Raw genomic sequence first — 18,772 nt, forward strand, 5'->3', positions numbered from 1 at the left:
AAAATCTAGTGATCTACTGACCTTCTGCTCTTGAAATACGGCATCTGATCAAACGCAAATAAAACACACTTACGTCTGTGTGCATGTTGTGCCTTTTCCAGTAGAATCCTCTGTGTTTTGCTCCTTTGGTCAGAATATCTTCCAAACAATCCTCAAATCTCACATGACACAGTCTGCAAGAAAGTTTCCTTCACCCTCACAGGAGGAAGTAAGCTTTATGCACACGGATGTCGTTTGTTTAAGATCGTTCCAAGACACATGAACTGCATATTTGCCGACGCAGACGTCGTATAATCTTGATATACTCGTATTGCTAGTGTTACACAAAGATTGCGCCAGTATGAACCACATGATTTCAAAACCCATTCACGTCTGGACAACAAACGCTGCACGAAACAAATAGTCGACACACATTTTAATGGGAAAAGCCATTAAATGCATGACTGTGAGTTACAGGTTGACATCGTAATCTGTGAGTGTATATATATAATGATGATGAATGCATAGATGGCAAAGCAAATAATTACAAAAAACTAAAAGTGGAGCGGAGTGTCATCTTACAATTTGTGTTAAATAAATATACAGCAAAATATCTGACAATCATTTACCCTTGATAAGCACACAAACTCTTCATTTTCAATGTGCTGTTGCGTATGAATCGAAGCAGGGGCCAAAATAACAAGCGGGACACATTTAGTGATCATTCCTGTACCTGTAGCCGTGAAAGTGCATTTAGTATTTTTGACGTTTTTACAAGTGTGACTCTTAAAATGAAGCACCAGTGTCACATTTACGAACTCAAAGATGGTTAAACTTGTTCACATAAATGTCAGTATTTAGTTTACAGAAAAAGAGTTTCCTCTGACATGTTCAGCACAGCAATCCATGTTTTGAATTATTTGGACAGGTTTCAAATCAGAAGCAGATCATTTTTTCATAAATGACATAAATGTAAATATATACACATATGGAAACTAAGTCCAGTGAAAGTTGATACTACACTCTTAAAAACAAAGGTGCTTCCCGATGCCACAGAAGAACCTTTTTTGTCTAAATGGTTTCATAAAGAACCTTTGACATCTGTTTCACAAAAGGTTCTTTGTGGCAAAAGAAGGTTCTTCAGATTATAAAAAGGTAAAGGTTCTTTGTGGAAACAAAATTGGTTCTTCTATGGCATCGCTGTGAACAGCTCCTTTATTTTTTAAGAGTGTAAAGATGGTGAGATTATAATCAGACCAAAACTCATGGCACTTTACATCACTCAGGCCATGTCAAATTTAACTGGGAACTATTGTTCTTTTTATAACACAACCCACATAAAATGTGCTTGTCCGCTCCTCCCACTAACAATTATTTTACATACAGCAGATATTTTAAGTGCAGTAACCGAGTTATAGGTAAGAATCGTTTATTTTGTTAAACTAATATACTGTGTGTTGTATTTTTAAGCTTTTGTTTAGTGAATCGCATCTTGTATTTCTTTATATCATTATAAATATATCATTATACAACACAGAATATATTATATTCATAACAGTTAAGCACATTTAAACCCCAGATTCTCATTTCTGCAATGTCATAATATATAATAAAATGATACCATATTTCATATAAATATATAGATATAAGTACTGTCAAATCAATTAATCGTGATTAATCACATCAAAAATAAGTTGTGTTTACATAATATATGTATGTGTGCTGTGTATGTATGTATGTATAAGATTATATATATGAATATAAATATACACTACATTTATTTCCTAAATATATACATGTATTTGTGTATATTTATATACATACATATATATTGATATATACAGCACATGTACATATGTTATGTAAAACTTTTTTGGAAGCGATAAATTGTAAATAATTGATTTATTTATGATTATTATTTATTTTTGGGGGGAATCAGTAAGACTTGTAGTGTTTTTTTAACTCTCTTATGCTCATCAAGGCTGCATTTATTTGATCAAAAATACAAAAAAACTGTAATATTGCAAAATGTTATTACAATATAAAATAGTGGTTTGCTAAAATATAATTTATTACTGAAAAGCAAAGCTGAATTTAATCAGCTGTTACTTTAGTCTTAAGTGTCACATGATCCTTCAGAAATCATTCTAATATGCTGATTTATTATTAAACTGATCAATATTGGAAACCGTTCTGCTGCCAAATATGTTTTGAAACCTGTGATTTATTTTGTTCAGGATTCTTTGATGAATAACAAGTTAAAAAGAACAGCATTTATTTTAAAATATCAATCTTTTATAACAATGTACATCTATGCTATCACTTTTTATTGATTTAACACATCCTTGCTGAATAAAAGTAATAATTTCTTTTAAAAAAAGAAGAAATAAATATGTACTAACCCCAAACTTTTGAACAGTAGCGTATATTATTAGAAAACCTTTCTATTTTAAATAAATGCTGTTCTTTTTAACCTTTTATTGATCAAAGATTCCTGAAGAAAAAGCATCACAGGTTACTGTTTCCAACAGTGATAATAAATCAGCATAGAATGATTTGTGAAGGATCATGTGACACTGAAGATGCTGGATCACAGGAATAAATTACATTTTAAAATATATTCACGTAGAAAACTATTATTTTTCGAATTGAAATAATATTTTCACAATATTGCAGTTTTTCCTGTATTTTTGATTAAAAAAATGCAGCCTTGATGATATATATATACACATACACACACACATTAAAAACAATATTGCAATGATGAAGAACTTTAAAGACAATGTGCTTAATTGTCATGAAAATAACGTTAGAATGCAATAAATCTTAATTTTCTTAATGCAAAAATGTTGGGGTGAAATTTGACATTTTGTATTTGTATTAAACAATGGATAATTTTCCAGCATCACTATGAAAAGTTAAATGATGAATATGATTATTATCTTTTTTTAAAAGTTGAATTTAGTTAATCAATGGACCCAATAAACCTTAAAATCATCTGACTAAAAATCCCCTACATTCTGCTAGAGAGAGAGAGATAATCAAGTGCAAATCAAATGGTGGTATAATTCAGATTAAGTCTGGGTAATTAGGATTAACTGTTGGTCAGATTAGTCACGCAATCCTTCATTAGAACATCTGTCGTTTGTAGACGAAACACCTGAAACAGAATCCGAGCACGAGACAGACGCCACTGTTATATCACTATGTTATATTGGGATATATCTGAGCAGGGGAGAGAATTACACAAGAGAAGATTACAGACTCCTCCAGATCTCCTGGACCTCATGCTTCACCTGTCTGTCGATTCTTCAGCGGGAGTTTAAGAGATGACGCAGCCCGTGTCCTTCTGCGGCTTCAGATCCGGCTCCTTCACCGGCTTTATCTCCTCGTCGTGCTTCACTTTTGCCTGGACAGGGGAAAAATGACACAAAAATGTTAATATTTTTGGATTTAAGTTGGATTAAATTGATCCGAAGTGACAGTAGGGACATTTATAATGTTACAAAGGTTTCTATTTCACATAAATGCTGTTCTTTTCATCAAAGAATCCTCATAAATCAGAATATTAGAATGATTTCTGAAGGATCATGTGACACTGAAGACTGGAGTAATGATGCTGAAAATTTTGCTTTGTGTTACAGAAATAAATTACATTTTAAAATGTTCACATTGAAAATAATTATTTTTTTAATTGAAATAATATTTCACAATATTACATTTTTTTCTGTAATTTTGATCAAATAAATGCAGCCTTGATGAGCATATATGTGACCCTGGACCACAAAACCAGTCATAAGGTTAAATTTGACAAAAATGAGATATATACCTCATATGAAAGCTCAATAAATAAGCTTTCTATTGATGTATGGTTTATTAGGATAGGACAATATTTGACTGAGATACATCTATTTGAAATCAGAAATCTGAGGATGCAAAAAAATCAAAATACTGAGAAAATCACCTTTAAAGTTGTCCAAATTAGGTTCTTAACAATGCATATTACTAATCAAAAATTACATTTTGATATGTTTACAGTAGGAATTTGACAAAAAATCTTCATGGAACATGAACTTTACTTAATTTCTTAATGATTTTTGGCATAAAAAAAAAATCAAAAATTTTAACCCATGCAATGTATTTTTGGCTATTGCTACAAATAAACCCCAGCGACTTAAGACTGGTTTTGTGGTCCAGGGTCACATATGTATATTTATATATGTATACACACATTTAAAACAATATTGCAATGATGAGGAACTTTAAAGACAATGTGCTTAATTGTCATGAAAATAATGTTAGAATGCAATAAATCTTAATTTTCCTAATGCAAAAACATACATACATACATATATATATATATATATATATATACATAATATATATATATATATATATATATATATATATATATATATATATTTTTTTTTTTTTTTTTGTTCTGAGACTGTTTTGTGAAAAAAAAAAATACAAAATGGTAATATTTTAAGTGTTTAAATCAGTTTTTAGCTAATTTAATTAATACTAATTGATACTTTAATTAATAAAAGATGCATTAAATTGATCAAAAGTTACAGTAAGGACATTTATAATGTAACAAAGGTTTCTATTTCACATAAATGCTGTTCTTTTCACCAAAGAATCCTCAAAAATCAGCATATTAGAATGATTTCTGAAGGTTCATGTGACACTGAAGACTGGAGTAATGATGCTGAAAATATTGCTTTGTGTTACAGAAATAAATTACATTTTAAAATATTCACATAGAAAATAATTATTTTTTTAATTGAAATAATATTTCACAATATTACATTTTTTTCTGTAATTTTGATCAAATAAATGCAGCCTTGATGAGCATATATGTGTACATTTATATATATACACACACATTTAAAACAATATTGAAATGATGAGGAACTTTAAAGACAATGTGCTTAATTGTCATGAAAATAATGTTAGAATGCAATAAATCTCAATTTTCCTAATGCAAAAACATACATCTATATTTTCAAATGTTGGGGTGAAATTTGACATTTTGTTCTGAGACTGTTTTGTGAAGAAAAAAAAAGCAAAATGGTAATATTTTAAGTGCTTAAATCAGTTTCTAGCTAATTTAATTAATACTTATTAATACTTTAATTAATTAAAGATGCATTAAATTGATCAAAAGTGACAGGAAGGACATTTATAATGTTACAAAAGATTTCTATTTCAAATAAATGCTGTTCTTCAGAACTTTCTATTCATCAAAGAATCCTGAAAAAATAAAATGTATCCTAGCTTCCACCAAAATATTAGGCATTTTCAACATTGATAATAATCAGAAATGTTTCTTAAGCAGCATATTAGAATGATTTCTGAAGGATCATGTGACACTAAAGACTGTTATGATGCTGAAAATCATTATTGATCACAGGAATAAATTATATTTTAATTGTAATAATATTTCACAATTTTACTGTTTTTCATATATTTGTGATCTAATAGCAGCCTTGGCATTTAGCATTAGAGACGTCTTTTGAAAACATAAAAAAATCTTACAAATGCTCAACTATACATACACTATACTATACACAGTTAAGGTCAAACATTTACATACACCTTACAGAATCTGCAAAATTTTAATTATTTTAACAAAATAAGAGGGATCGAACAAAATGCATGTTATTTTTTATTTAGTACTGACCTGAATAAGATATTTCACATAAAAGATATTTACATATAGCCTGCGATTTTTTTTAATTAAAACCCTGTTCAAAAGTTTCTTAATACTGTGTAGTTACCTGAACGCTACACAACTGTGTTTTTTGTTTAGTGATAGTTGTTCATGAGTCCCTTGTTTATCCTGAACAGTTAAACTGCCTGCTATTCTTCAGAAAAATCCTTCAGGTCCCACAGATTTTTTTTTTTTGTATGATTTTGACTGTATGATTTTGAGATCCATCTTTTCACACTGAGGACAACTGAGGGACTCATATGCAACTATTACAGAAGGTTCAAACACTCACTGATGCTCCAGAAGGAAAAACCATGCATTAAAAGCCGGGGGGTGAAAACTTTTGACCAGAATGAAGATGTGTACATTTCTCTTATTTTGCCTAAATACCTTTTTTTTTTTTTTTTTTTTAGTACTGCCCTTCAGATGCTACAGATGATACATGTTTTCCAAAAGACAAAATAAGTTAAATTTACCCTGACTATCAAATGCAAAAGTTTTCACCCCACAGTTCTTAAAGGTCCACTGAAGTGCCTTGAAACAAGCAGCGTTATTCTATGTGGTGACGTACTTTTAACTAAAAAAAAAAAAAACATATCGCCCAGCCCCGCCCACTTATTTTGAATAGCCAATAGCGTTCCATTTGTATCTGCTCGGGCCAGAGCCGTTGAGCTCAGTAAAGCCGCATTTGTAAGCTTATGACAGCCACAGTCTAATAAATTACCCCACAGATTCAATATGAAACTCTTGCTAAAACAAAATAGTGATCATAATCATGCCGACCGCACATATGTGACCCTGGACCACAAAACCAGTCATAAGGTTAAATTTGACAAAACTGAAATTTATACATCATAATAATAAATAAGCTTTCTATTGATGTATGGTTTGTTAGGATAGGACAATATTTGACTGAGATACATCTATTTGAAATCAGAAATCTGAGGATGCAAAAAAATCAAAGACTGAGAAAATCACCTTTAAAGTTGTCCAAATTAGGTTCTTAATGCATATTAAAAATCAAAAATTACATTTTGATATGTTTACAGTAGGAATTTTACAAAAAAATCTTCATGGAACATGAACTTTACTTAATTTCTTAATGATTTTTGGCATAAAAGAAAAATCTAAAATTTTGACCCATGCAATGTATTTTTGGCTATTGCTACAAATATACCCCAGCGACTTAAGACTGGTTTTGTGGTCCAGGGTCACATATGAGTTAGGGCTGGGCGATTAATCGAAAAATAATCGAAATCGACATTCAGAACCTATAATCGTTAAAATTTTTCCAGGAAGATTATTTCAATTACTTTCCCTTTAAAAAACACTAGCGCTCCGTTCCGTTATTCCGCCGACATGTCGATGGAGAGCTTAAACAGTATTTATACAGTAAAAAGTATTTACAGGATATACAAGGGTAATTTTATTTAGAGGAGATACTGCTTATTTTCTACTTTTAATATGAAAAACATTGAAAATTATTTATTTTGTTTCCAATAGTGCAAGTTATTTATTTTCACTAATTTAAGAAAAATGTGACTTTTCGTTTTAAGCAATGCTTGCTTTAATTTCAGTTGTTCAACACTGATGTTCAATTAATAATCATAGATCGTAGATAGTGTGTTTCCTTCAATTATTTTAAAATCAAGTAATGCACCATTCATCCAAAAATCTCTCGCTTGTAATATGTGAACATATTTACTGTACAAAACTTGTCAGTGAACTATGAGGGCAAAAAAATAAATATTATATAAATATAATTAAATATAATTTTATTAATAAATAAAATAATCGTTCATTAATCGTAATCGGGTTAAAATGTTCAATTAATCGAGATTTTGATTCTAAGCCAAATTGCCCAGCCCTAATATGAGTGCATATGATCTGCTCCGTGTTATTGCGTCTGTGTAGGGGGCGGGACACTACGGACTCTATAGAGCATTTGATTGGAGGAAGTGACGAGACTGTAAGTTTTGAATGCCCATATCTTGTAAACGCGAATTTTGTCGTTGTTTTGAAGCACACTAGCTTACAGATAATCTTAAAGCTAATATATTCATACTAAGAGCCAAAAAACTTTAATTTTGATTTCAGGTGGACTTTAATGCATGGTTTTTCCTTCTGGAGCATCAGTGAGTGTTTGAACCTTCTGTAATAGTTGCATATGAGTCCCTCGGTTGTCCTCGGTGTGAAAAGATGGATCTCAAAATCATACAGTCAAAGTTGAAAAACGTTATAAAATGCTGAAAAAACAAGAATTTGTGGGACCTGAATGACTTTCGGAAGAACAGCAGGCAGTTTAACTGTTCAGGACAAACAAGGGGCTCATTAACAACAATCACTAAACAAAAAAATAAATAAAACACGGCTGTGGATCATTCAGGTAACAACACAGTATTAATAATCAAGTGTAAGTAAACTTTTGAACAGGGTCATTTTGTATAAATTCAACTATTATTTTCTCTTGTGGACTATATGTAAACATCTATGTGAAATATCTTATTCAAGCCAGTACTAAATAAAAAAATAACATGCATTTTGTATGATCCCTCTTATTTTCTGAAATAATTCACATGTTGCAGATTTTGCAAGGTGCATGTAAACTCTTGGGAACAGAAAGCTCTCCTCACTTTGTCTTCTTTGGGTCCTTTGGTCAAATCAAAGGTTGCGTAGACTTCAGGTGTGCACTGAGCGTTGAGAGACGGGAGCTCGAATGGAGTCGGTTCAGCCAAACCGTAACTAGCCTTCAGTTCCAGCGCTGGAGCTTCAGCAGGAACCTTATGAAAGTAACTGAGACAGAAATCCAGCCGTGAAAATGGAGTTCTCTAGGAATCGTTTTATCACTCTTGGGGCATTTGCATGTTAAACGTCATTATCTGAATCCGTGTTTGACTCACATGAAGCCGTTCTCTCTCTGGCATTTCTCCAGGGTGTTTTTGATGAACGTGCCCAGTTTCTTAAAGAAGAGCTGTTCGGAGGGTTTGGCCGTGCTGCCGGGACCCTTCATCTGACGGTACTCTTTACACAAGGCTTCAGCCCGGGAATAAACTGAGACACAGAGATTACAATTTAATTGGTTACAACCATTAAAAGGAAAGATTTCACACAGAAAGCCATTAAAGGACTAGTTCACTTTCAGAACAAAAATGTCCTTGTCATCCAAGATGTTAATGTCTTTCTTTCTTCATTCGTAAGGAAATTGTTTTTTGAGAAAAACATTTCAGGTTTTTCTCTTCATATAGTGGACTTCTATGGTGCCCCCGAGTTTGAACTTCCAAAATGCAGCTTCAAATGGCTCTAAACGATCCCAGCCAAGGAAAGAAGGATCTTATCTAGCAAAACAATCAGTTATTCTCTAAATAAAATTTACAATTTATACACTTTTTAACCTCAAATGCTCGTCTTGTCTAGCTCTGTGTGTATTCCAGTTCAAGATATTTAGGGTATGTGGAAAAACTCTCATCTAATTTTCTCCTCCAGCTTCAACTCCGAATCATCCTACATCGCTGTTGTACCTTTTTTTGTAAAGGGTGTTTGATCCTTTTTGCACGTTTACTTTGTAAACACTGGGTCGGTACTTCTGCAGTGATGTAGGACGATTCTGAAGTTGGAGGATAAAATGAGATGTGAGTTTTTCGACATACCCTAACTGTCATGAACTGGAATACACAGAGTTCACGCAGAGCTAGGCAAGACGAGCGTTTGAGATTTAAAAAGTATATAAGTTGTAAATGTTTTTAGAAAATAACCGATCGTTTCGCTAGAAAAGACCCTTCTTCCTCAGCTTAGAGCCCTTTGAAGCTGCATTTAAACTGCATTTTGGAAGTTCAAACTCACGGACACCATAGAAGTCCATTATAGACAGAAAAATCCTGAAATGTTTTCCTCAAAAAACATCATTTTTTGACGACTGAAGAAAGAAAGATTTGAACATCTTAAGGAGTGAGTACATTATCTATAAATTTTAGTTCTGAAAGCGATCTACTCCTTTAATGCATCATTTTACAAAAAGACATTTAACTAGGGTGACCATACGTCCTCTTTTCCCTGACTTTTTGCGTCCTGCCAGGATTCCTAAATCACCCAAAATGTCTGGGGTTTGGCTTTTGCTTTCTACAGTCGCCAATCATTGTGTGCGTTTTTGTATTAAAGCCTTGCACAGAACTGTTTTCTTAATTCCGCTCCTGCAAACTTTATAACATTGAATATAATTTTCATGCATCATGGAGTCGCTATCAATATGCAGAGTATTTAAATCGCTTTGGATGCAGCTTGTGTTAAATTCTTTCACGGAACTGAGCTGATTTTAAACTGTTGCGGCGGGTTGATTTTCTCCCATGGGTTAAAAGTTTGAATTATTGAAACATTTTGAATTCTACCTGTGATAAAACTGAGGTAGATATTAGTTTTGTGAAGTATGGCCACTGTGGAAGGAAGCTTTTTAGCTGTGTTTATGATCAATCTGTGTAACGGTGACTGTAAAATATGTAGTTTTGGTATGGAAATGCCATATTTTGATACCAAAACTAGGAGCCCAAATCACCCCCGTCGTACGTCCTCTTTTTTGAAAACTAAAATATGGTCACCCTAATTTAACCTTTTCTGTTACATACACTGTGAAAACTTAAGTTGCGAATAAAATATTTCAGAGTTTCAATATTTCAGTGTTTCTACTTCAAAATTTCACATTTGTGATTGTCTTAAGTAGCACAGGTATATTTGTAGTAATTGCCAAAAACACATTGTAAATTTTTCTTTTACGCTAAAAATCATTAGGATATTAAGTAAAATCATTAGGATATTAAGTAAAGTGTCCATGATGATTTTTTGTAAATTTCCTACTGTAAATATTTTTAATTAGTAATATGCATTGCTAAGAACTTCATTTGGACAACTTTAAAAGGCGATTTTCTCAATATTTAGATATTTATGCAACCTTTAGATTCCAGAAAGCGTATTTATTTAGCTTTCAGACATCTCAATTTCAAAAAACTGAACTTTATGACTGGTTTTGTGGTCCAGGGTCACATTTGTGTAATTAATTGTGAGATATACTAGCAATTTCTAGTGAAAACTGTATAAAGTTGCACATTTGAACTATAACAACTTTTCTCTTTTCTTTTCTTTTATCAGTGTTAAATAACAAAATATGTCTTTGAATATAAAATATGTCCACTAAAATACTCAATCGCACATCATATAAGGCTGAAATGTAATCATTTGTTGGTGGTTTCATCATTTGCGTACATTTCTCAGCCTCCTGCAGGGATCTTATGGCCTCTCCACATTTATCACTCGCGAGAAGAGTCTGTCCATGATAGCAGTGTGCCTGTAAATAACACAAACAAATCATACAGTAAGATATTTATTGCATTAGTGTGACCAAATGTCAAAAAAAACCAAGAGAAATTCTTGCCCCCCCAAATCCGTCAGTATTGCATGTTGAATTATCGCTTCACTAAAATGATCTAGAAACCTCAATCATTTAATCTACATACAGATGTTTTCAGATTCAGACAGACTCACATAAGCCATGTAGAAGTGCTGCTTCAGCTGCAGGTATTTCTTCCATTTACTGCTGCATTCTGGGTCCAAAGTGTTCAGAGTGTGATCTGAGCAAATATGAAACAGAATCTTAAAAATAATATAGTCAAACATTTTTGAAACGGTAAAATGTTTTTTAAAGAAGACTCTTATGCTCACCAAGCCTGCATTTATTTGACATATATACCTTTTTTTTTGTTAAAAAACCCAGCTGTTTTCATAATAATAATAATAATAATAATAATAATAAATGATTTTTGAGCAGCAAATCAGAATATTAGAATGATTTCTGAAGGATCATGTGACACTGAAGAAGACTGGAGTAATGATGCTAAAAATTCAGCTTTGAAATCACAGGAATAAATTACATTTTAAAATATATTTCAATAGAAAACAGTTATTTTAAATAGTAAAAATATTTCTAAATTTTACAGTTTTTGTTGTACCTTGGATCAAATAATTGCAGGCTTGGTGAGCAGAAGAAATTTCTTTAAAAAACATAAAAAATCTTACTGTTTAAAAAAATTGGACTGGCAGTTCTCTGAAACACTGGATGAATGCTTGAATGTTTCCGTATAATGACTAAGCTGAATATTAACGATTGTCAAAAACTATTGATTTTAAGAGGAGACACTGCATGCAAAAACATTGTGAAATTTTTTTGAGATTTTGGCCTTTTTGCTTTTTCCTAAAGTGTTTTTTCAGACTAGTAAAAAGAAAACATCCGAAAAGACACTGTTAGGTCTTTCTTTTATAGCACTTTATCTATTTTGTCAATGGATTTCAATTACAATCCATATTTTTAAAGGCCGTTTTCTCAAAATGAGTTTTTTCTCCTACACTGAGCCACAAATCTCTACTTCAGTAGCACTTACACACACCAAACTTGACATTTTTATTCCCGTCTATATCCTGAAGGTTTTTACAGATGGATTTGTTTATATATGATTTGCTTGATTTTATACAACATTTTATTCCCCCCCCAAAATAAAAATAAAAATATTGAACAAATATTTTCTGCCTGTTCTAAGTTTTTTCTGAATTATGGAGTGACAAAATGAGATACCCAAAATTCCTTCAGTAAAAACATCTGACTCTAATATGTCAAAAAACTGACTTGATCCAGTGTTTAGATTTTTGTACTAGAACTGTATGCAAATTAGCACATATTTAATTAAATAATGCCTTATTTGCATATTTAGAAAACTTGTAATACAAAAAATGTGTGCAATTATCAATTGAATCAATCAACTGGGTAAACAAGGTGATCTAACTCTCTATTCACCTGCAGTGTCTTGCCTTAATGCCTGACATCTCTCTGCACTCTCTGTCTCAACGTGATACAATTATTTTAATTCAAACACCCTAGCTCACCCCAAAATATTGAAATGCAGGAACATTTAAATGCAGAATTAAATACAGAGAGGCAAAACGGATCAAAGCCTACAAACCTACCAGCTTTCTGGTAAAAGTTTGCAGTCTCAAATGACAGCGCTGCGATGAGGGAGGAGTTGTGCTTCAACTCGATGGCTCTGGCGATGGTGACTAAAAACAGAGACACATGAACCATCTCACACACACACACACACAGAGCAGCTCTATCTCTAGCGATCGTTACTATCAGTGTGTTTTACCCTCCTGAGCCTCTGCCTGACTCTGCACAATGTAGGTGTCAATGACTCGCGGCTCCAGGTCTCGACCCTTCTCTGCTGGAGTGATGAGCCGAGGAATATGAGTCTCCTGACAGGAAACACACCACATGAGCACATTCAGCAAGAAAAGACGAGTAACATAGAGACAAGATACTACCATAGATCGAGCAGTTAGACAATTAAGACCATGCATTACAGTGATTTTAACATGTTTAACCCTCTGGGCCTCTTCGTTTAAGAGTCACACTTGGCTCCTTCGCGGTCAAAAGTGACCAAAGCCTTAAAAAGTAACTTTTAGTAATTCAATAATATTTTGTGATTATTATTTAGAATTTTGAGGAGTTTTTAATGATACTATGCAATATTTGTACAATTTTAATGAAACAATTTTTTCCACTAAAATTATATATTTTTTGTATTTAATTATGTATTATTTTTTAATAAATGCAACATTTTTTGCTAAACACTTTTTTTCAGCACAGTGGCTGATTTGTAGCTTGTACCACCAAAAGATTCTCTGAATTATTGCAGTTATTTCCTATTCATTTCCAATGTCGGTCATTTTTGACTGCGAAGGAGCCAAGTGTGACTATTTTTTTTACCCTTTAACATATCCGAATCATGTCACTGATTTTTTTTTTTTGTGTGCTCACATAGCTAATGCAACAAAAGTCACCTCAATCAAGTGTCATCTCATTCCGATGAACCTACGATTTTTTAAATTTCAAAACATACAATTATTCAATCAAAAATGAACAAAGAGGCCCAGAGGGTTAAGGGATTTTAGACAAATCAGTGTAATGCCAGAGTCTCTATTGCTTAAATTTGTCACAAAATAAGGACATTTTACCTTGAGGGTTTTAAATATTCCAGCAGCGATTTTCAAACTCTTGTGAACGTCTTTGGCCTCGTCCTCTGTGATGCTGCAATTGGAAACAAAAACAACATGCCTTTAATTAAATACTAAATAAATACCATTTAAAACTAAACGTTCCGATTTAATTTCTAACACATATAAATATATTACATTACACACTGGAGTTTGAGATAATGACCAGCTGACTGACATACATAAACTCATTTATTACACGCCTATTTACCAAATAAAAATTAAATAAACAAAATATTGATTCTGAAATATTTAAAGACACTACCAGTCAAAGGTTTTTGAACAAAGGTTTTTTTAAAACACCAAGCCTGCATATATTTGATCCAAAGTACAGCAAAACATATATTGTAATATTTTTACTATTTAAAATATCTGCTTTCTATTTGAAAATATTTTAAAATGTAATTTATTCCTGTGATTTCAAAGCTGAATTTTTAGCATCATTACTCCAGTCACATGATCCTTCAGAAATCATTCTAATAATCTAATATTCTTCTTTACATTCCAAGAATCCTGAAAAAAAAAATGTACTCAACTGTTTTAAATATTAATAATAATAATACTAATAATAAATGTTTCTTGAACAGCAAATCAGCATATTAGAATGATTTCTGAAGGATCGTGTGACACTGAAGACTGGAGTAATGATGCTGAAAATTCAGCTTTGATCACAGAAATAAATTACATTTAAATAGTAAAAATATTTCACAGCTTTTGCTGTACTTTCGATCAAATAAAGGCATGCTTGGTAAGCAGAAGAGAATAAAAAATTAAAGAATTAAAAAAAACCTTACTGTCTGGTTGAGTATTATTATAGAACTCATTACCAATTTTAAATTAGTCAGACGTTTCTATGCTTGTCATTTGATATTTTTTAAAATATTTTTATTTAGCTTTTATTTTTTGTTTAGTGGTAGTAATTTTAACATTAATTGACAAAGTAACATTTCTCTTTTTCGTTTTTTTTTTACTTTTTTTTTTTATATATATAAAGGATAAAATATTTATTTATTTAGGTTTTTTTTAAATAGTTTTACTTTTAGTTGAAAAACTACATACTTGATATATGAAACTAGCACAACTATAAGAAATTGGTGGCCTGGTTTTAAATGTTAAATGTCTCACATATTCAAGTACATCTTTCTGCATGTGTACAACTCTAGAAGGTGTAGATACATACATATACTAACATCATATATGACCCTGGACCACAAAACCAGTCATAAGGTAAAATTTTACAAAACTGAGATATATACATCATACGAAAGCTCAATAAATAAGCTTTCTATTGATATATGGTTTGTTAGGATAGGACAATATTTGGCCGAGATACAACTATTGGAAAATCTGGAATCTAAGGGTGCAAAAAATCTAAATACTGAGAAAATCACCTTTAAAGTTGTCCAAATTAAGTTCTTAACAATGCATATTACTAATCAAAAATTACATTTTGATATATTTACAGTAGGAATTTTACAAAAAATCTTCATGGAACATGATCTTTACTTAATTTCCTAATGATTTTTGACATAAAAGAAAAATCAATAATTTTGACCCATACTATGTATTTTTGGCTATTGCTTCAAATAAACCCCAGCGACTTAAGACTGGTTTTGTGGTCCAGGGTCACATATATTAATCTCTATTTTACATCAGGTAATATTTTAAATCACAGAATCCTGTGACATACCAATCATAACAGAAAGCAGCAACACGTTACTTACTTCTCCTTTCCGGCCATTCTTGAGGCAAACTTGGTGTACCAGAGGGCGACATTAAACGCCATAGACACCAGCTCAAAAACAGCATCCTGCTGGGCACTGAAAAACACAAATAATATTTAATTCTGATCAAAAAAATGTCAATTTATGTCTGCTGTTTATGTAACTGTTGTTTTAAAATGCATTTGCAGGTGATATTTAAAATCGGTTGTTTGTCATGTGTTCTAAAAGTGTAACAATTAATAAATAATTATTATAATGTGTTACAACTGTGACTACAATTATTCACAAAGTCATACAATGCATTATAAGGTGCTTGACAAGGCCTTATTAATGCATTGAAATACTTTTATAATGCATCATATGCACTCATTTTTGTTTACTTTAGCATAGCTTTTTTCACTAGAATAGGAAACCAGTTGAAAACCACTGTTCTAAACCACAAAACCACATTTTGTAACATTTCCGGCTCTTTCTGTGTCACCTTGCGATATTTCCCTGTAAAGTATCAGTCCATTTGAAGTTCTGGATGAAGCGCAGCTTGCTCTCTTGTGTGGTTCCATCCAGCGGCATGATGAATCCTATAACAGCAACAAAACAACAGCATGTCTCTGAGCAAAATAAATGCAAATTAATAAAAACAAGCATGCACAACACAGAAATATCTGACCCGAGATGAAACAAAACAGTGCACAAACCCTGTAAGAGAGCAAAATATTCATCACTGGATTTCTTCAAGATCTCCGGGGTACATGTGGCATCTGTGAACATGTCCAGCAGCCGGGCCCGTGTCGTTCTCAAGTCACTGAGACAGAGATTTAACATTTATATTAGACAAATGATCATGCACATACAAGTAAGTTGACCATACGTCCTTTTTTCCTCAGGTGGGTTTCTTAAAATGCCTAAAATATCTGTGTTTTGGCTTTGTTTTTTTTCTCATGTGCCACGATTGGTCAATTATGCACAATGCCTGCACACTTATTCTCGGACTATTGGAAAACCAAGCCAAAATCTGGACATTTTAGGCAATTCACAAATACCAGCCAGGAAAAGAGGGCATATGGTCGCCCTAACATACAATGAATGTATAATATGAGCATAAAATCCTCACTTGCAGATCTTATTGGCAGCGGGACTGGATGCCACGCCGTACAGGTTGAAGGACACGGGCGCTGTGGCTTTCAAAGGGTTTCGGTGGAACCAGTGAGTCATAGTGAGAAGACACCTAAATGTGAAGAAAGATGTTATTATCAATGTAAGTTTATTTTAATATTTAATCTAGGGCATTGGATTTGCTGTTGAATGATCACCACCAAATATTTAGTGTAAAATCTGGATCCCAATCATCTGAGAAACACTTCTAGTTGATTAGACATTATATGATTTTCCATATAACTGAGAGCCCTCACTGATGTTATTACCATTTATATTTTCAATGCTTGTGATAAATATACAAGTTACAGGCAAATAAATGACTGATCATTCACTATCAGTCCAAAGTTTTTGAACAGTAAGATTTTTATTCTCTTCTGCTCTCCAAAGCCTGCATTTATTTCATCCAGCAAAAGCAATTTTACTATTTATCATATATATGATCAAAGCTGAATTCTCATCATCATGGTCCTTCACAAGTCATTCTAATATGCTGATTTTCTGCTCAAGAAACCTTCTTTATTATTATTATTATGAATATTTAAAACAGTTGAGTACTTTTTCAGGATTCCTTGATGAATAGAAAGATCCAAAGATCACCATTTATCTGAAATAAAAAGCTTTTGTTATACATTATACGCTATACCATTCAAAAAGCTTGAAGTCAGTACGATTTTTTATAGAAATTAATACTTTCATTGAGCAAGGATGCTTTACATTGATCAAAAGTGATGATAAAGACATTTCTAATGTTACAAAAGATTTCCATTTCAGATAAATGCTGTTCTTCTGAACTTTCTATTCATCAAAGAAACCTGACAATGACATACCTGACAATACATAATAATAAATGTTTTTCGAGCAGCGAATCAAAACATTAGAATGATTTCTGAAGAATCATGTGACACTAAAGAGTGATGATGCTGAAAATTTAGCTTTGAATTCACAAGAATAAATTACATTTTAAAATATATTCAAATAGAAAACAGCTATTTTAAATAGTAAAAATATTTCAATTTTTTACTGTTTTTGCTGCACTTTAGATTTAAAAAAAAATGCAGGTTTGGTAAGCATAAGAGACCTTTCAAAAACATTAAAAATCTTACTGTTCCAAAACTTTTGATTGGTAGTGTATTTCACATCTATTAATAGGTCCGGCATTTTTTCCATTAAGAAGAAATGTTTATTTATAAAAGAACTCTTTAGAGATCAAATCATAAGATCAAACCACGGTTTATCGATTTAGTGAATGATCAATGAGTCATTTGATAAGGCAGGTCCATTTATAACATCTCGGCCTTGTTTATCAACAGATCTACGTAAATAAAAAATGCAATACACTACCCAAACACAACCTACTGTTGATTCTTCATTGTCTACAAATGAAAACACACTGATTTGTGATCTTAATGTTGTTCAAAACATGAATAAAACCCTGAAAGAAATCAACTGAGGCAGAGACTCGCTGTTCAACACCAGTAAACACAGCAGCTACACGCTCAAATCTCACAACAGACTCTAAACGCTCATTTAAAAATAAAATAGATATGTCTTTATACCAGAAATGTGTCGACTGTCAGATGTTTGTTGTTTTAATCGGCGAGACTCCAAAGATGTTAGATCAGGAAACGCCAAAACAATGAACGCTCTTCCTGTATGACGTACGTCGGGCGGTGACGTCAAGCACACGCCTATTGGTTAAAAACCCCACGCTTACGTCATTATTTTGATGCGTGTTTTGGTAACGTTAAGGTTAAAACTAACATTTTTTTTTTTTAATTGAGAAAACAGTTTCTAACTTGAATACGCATTAAAATAATTTGTATTTTTAAGTACAGAGAGTCTAAAGGAAACAAATACAAATTTTATTTTAACTTAAAACAACTTACATGAGTCCGAATGACTTGGTGCGAGGAGGAAAAACTACAACATTAAAAAAAACAAAACAGTATCCAGCCTTTTCTTCAACGCGGAAGTAAGCCTATGGGCGAGACTTCCGGTTTGTTAGCCGCTATACAGAAATGATGAGAAAAATAACCACTGTTTTCACTACAAATCAATGTGTTTGTATTTAAGATAATACATTAATACAAATGACTGCACCCGCTCTTAT

The 18,772-nt window shown here is 32.2% G+C and overlaps 1 protein-coding gene across 1 annotated transcript; it reads right to left on the bottom strand.

Moving 5' to 3' along the window:
• Nucleotides 1-400: 400 nt before the first annotated feature.
• brox (BRO1 domain and CAAX motif containing) lies at nt 401-18,321 on the bottom strand. Its single transcript, XM_073853135.1, has 13 exons — nt 18,219-18,321; nt 16,619-16,732; nt 16,203-16,309; nt 15,989-16,085; nt 15,508-15,603; nt 13,745-13,817; nt 12,877-12,982; nt 12,698-12,787; nt 11,225-11,310; nt 10,946-11,027; nt 8,596-8,746; nt 8,329-8,488; nt 401-3,388 (listed from the first exon to the last, which is right to left on the bottom strand). The coding sequence occupies exons 2-13, from the start codon at nt 16,717-16,719 to the stop codon at nt 3,302-3,304; spliced, it is 1,236 nt and encodes a 411-aa protein (XP_073709236.1). The 5' UTR covers nt 16,720-16,732; nt 18,219-18,321; the 3' UTR covers nt 401-3,301.
• Between the last annotated feature and the right edge of the window lie 451 nt (nt 18,322-18,772).

This window comes from Garra rufa, chromosome 13 (assembly GCF_049309525.1).
Source record: "Garra rufa chromosome 13, GarRuf1.0, whole genome shotgun sequence".
NCBI classification, from domain to species: Eukaryota; Metazoa; Chordata; class Actinopteri; order Cypriniformes; family Cyprinidae; genus Garra; species Garra rufa.

What these genes read in the sequence shown, in the direction of transcription:
- brox (XM_073853135.1), bottom strand. Translation starts at nt 16,719, where the DNA reads ATGACTCACTGGTTCCACCGAAACCCTTTGAAAGCCACAGCGCCCGTG. An exon ending in GAATATTTAAAACCCTCAAG is followed by an intron (nt 12,983 to 13,744) that starts GTAAAATGTCCT and finishes GTTTCCTGTCAG; the next exon opens with GAGACTCATATTCCTCGGCT. An exon ending in CCTGCAGGAGGCTGAGAAAT is followed by an intron (nt 8,747 to 10,945) that starts GTACGCAAATGA and finishes TCTGTGTCTCAG; the next exon opens with TTTATTCCCGGGCTGAAGCC.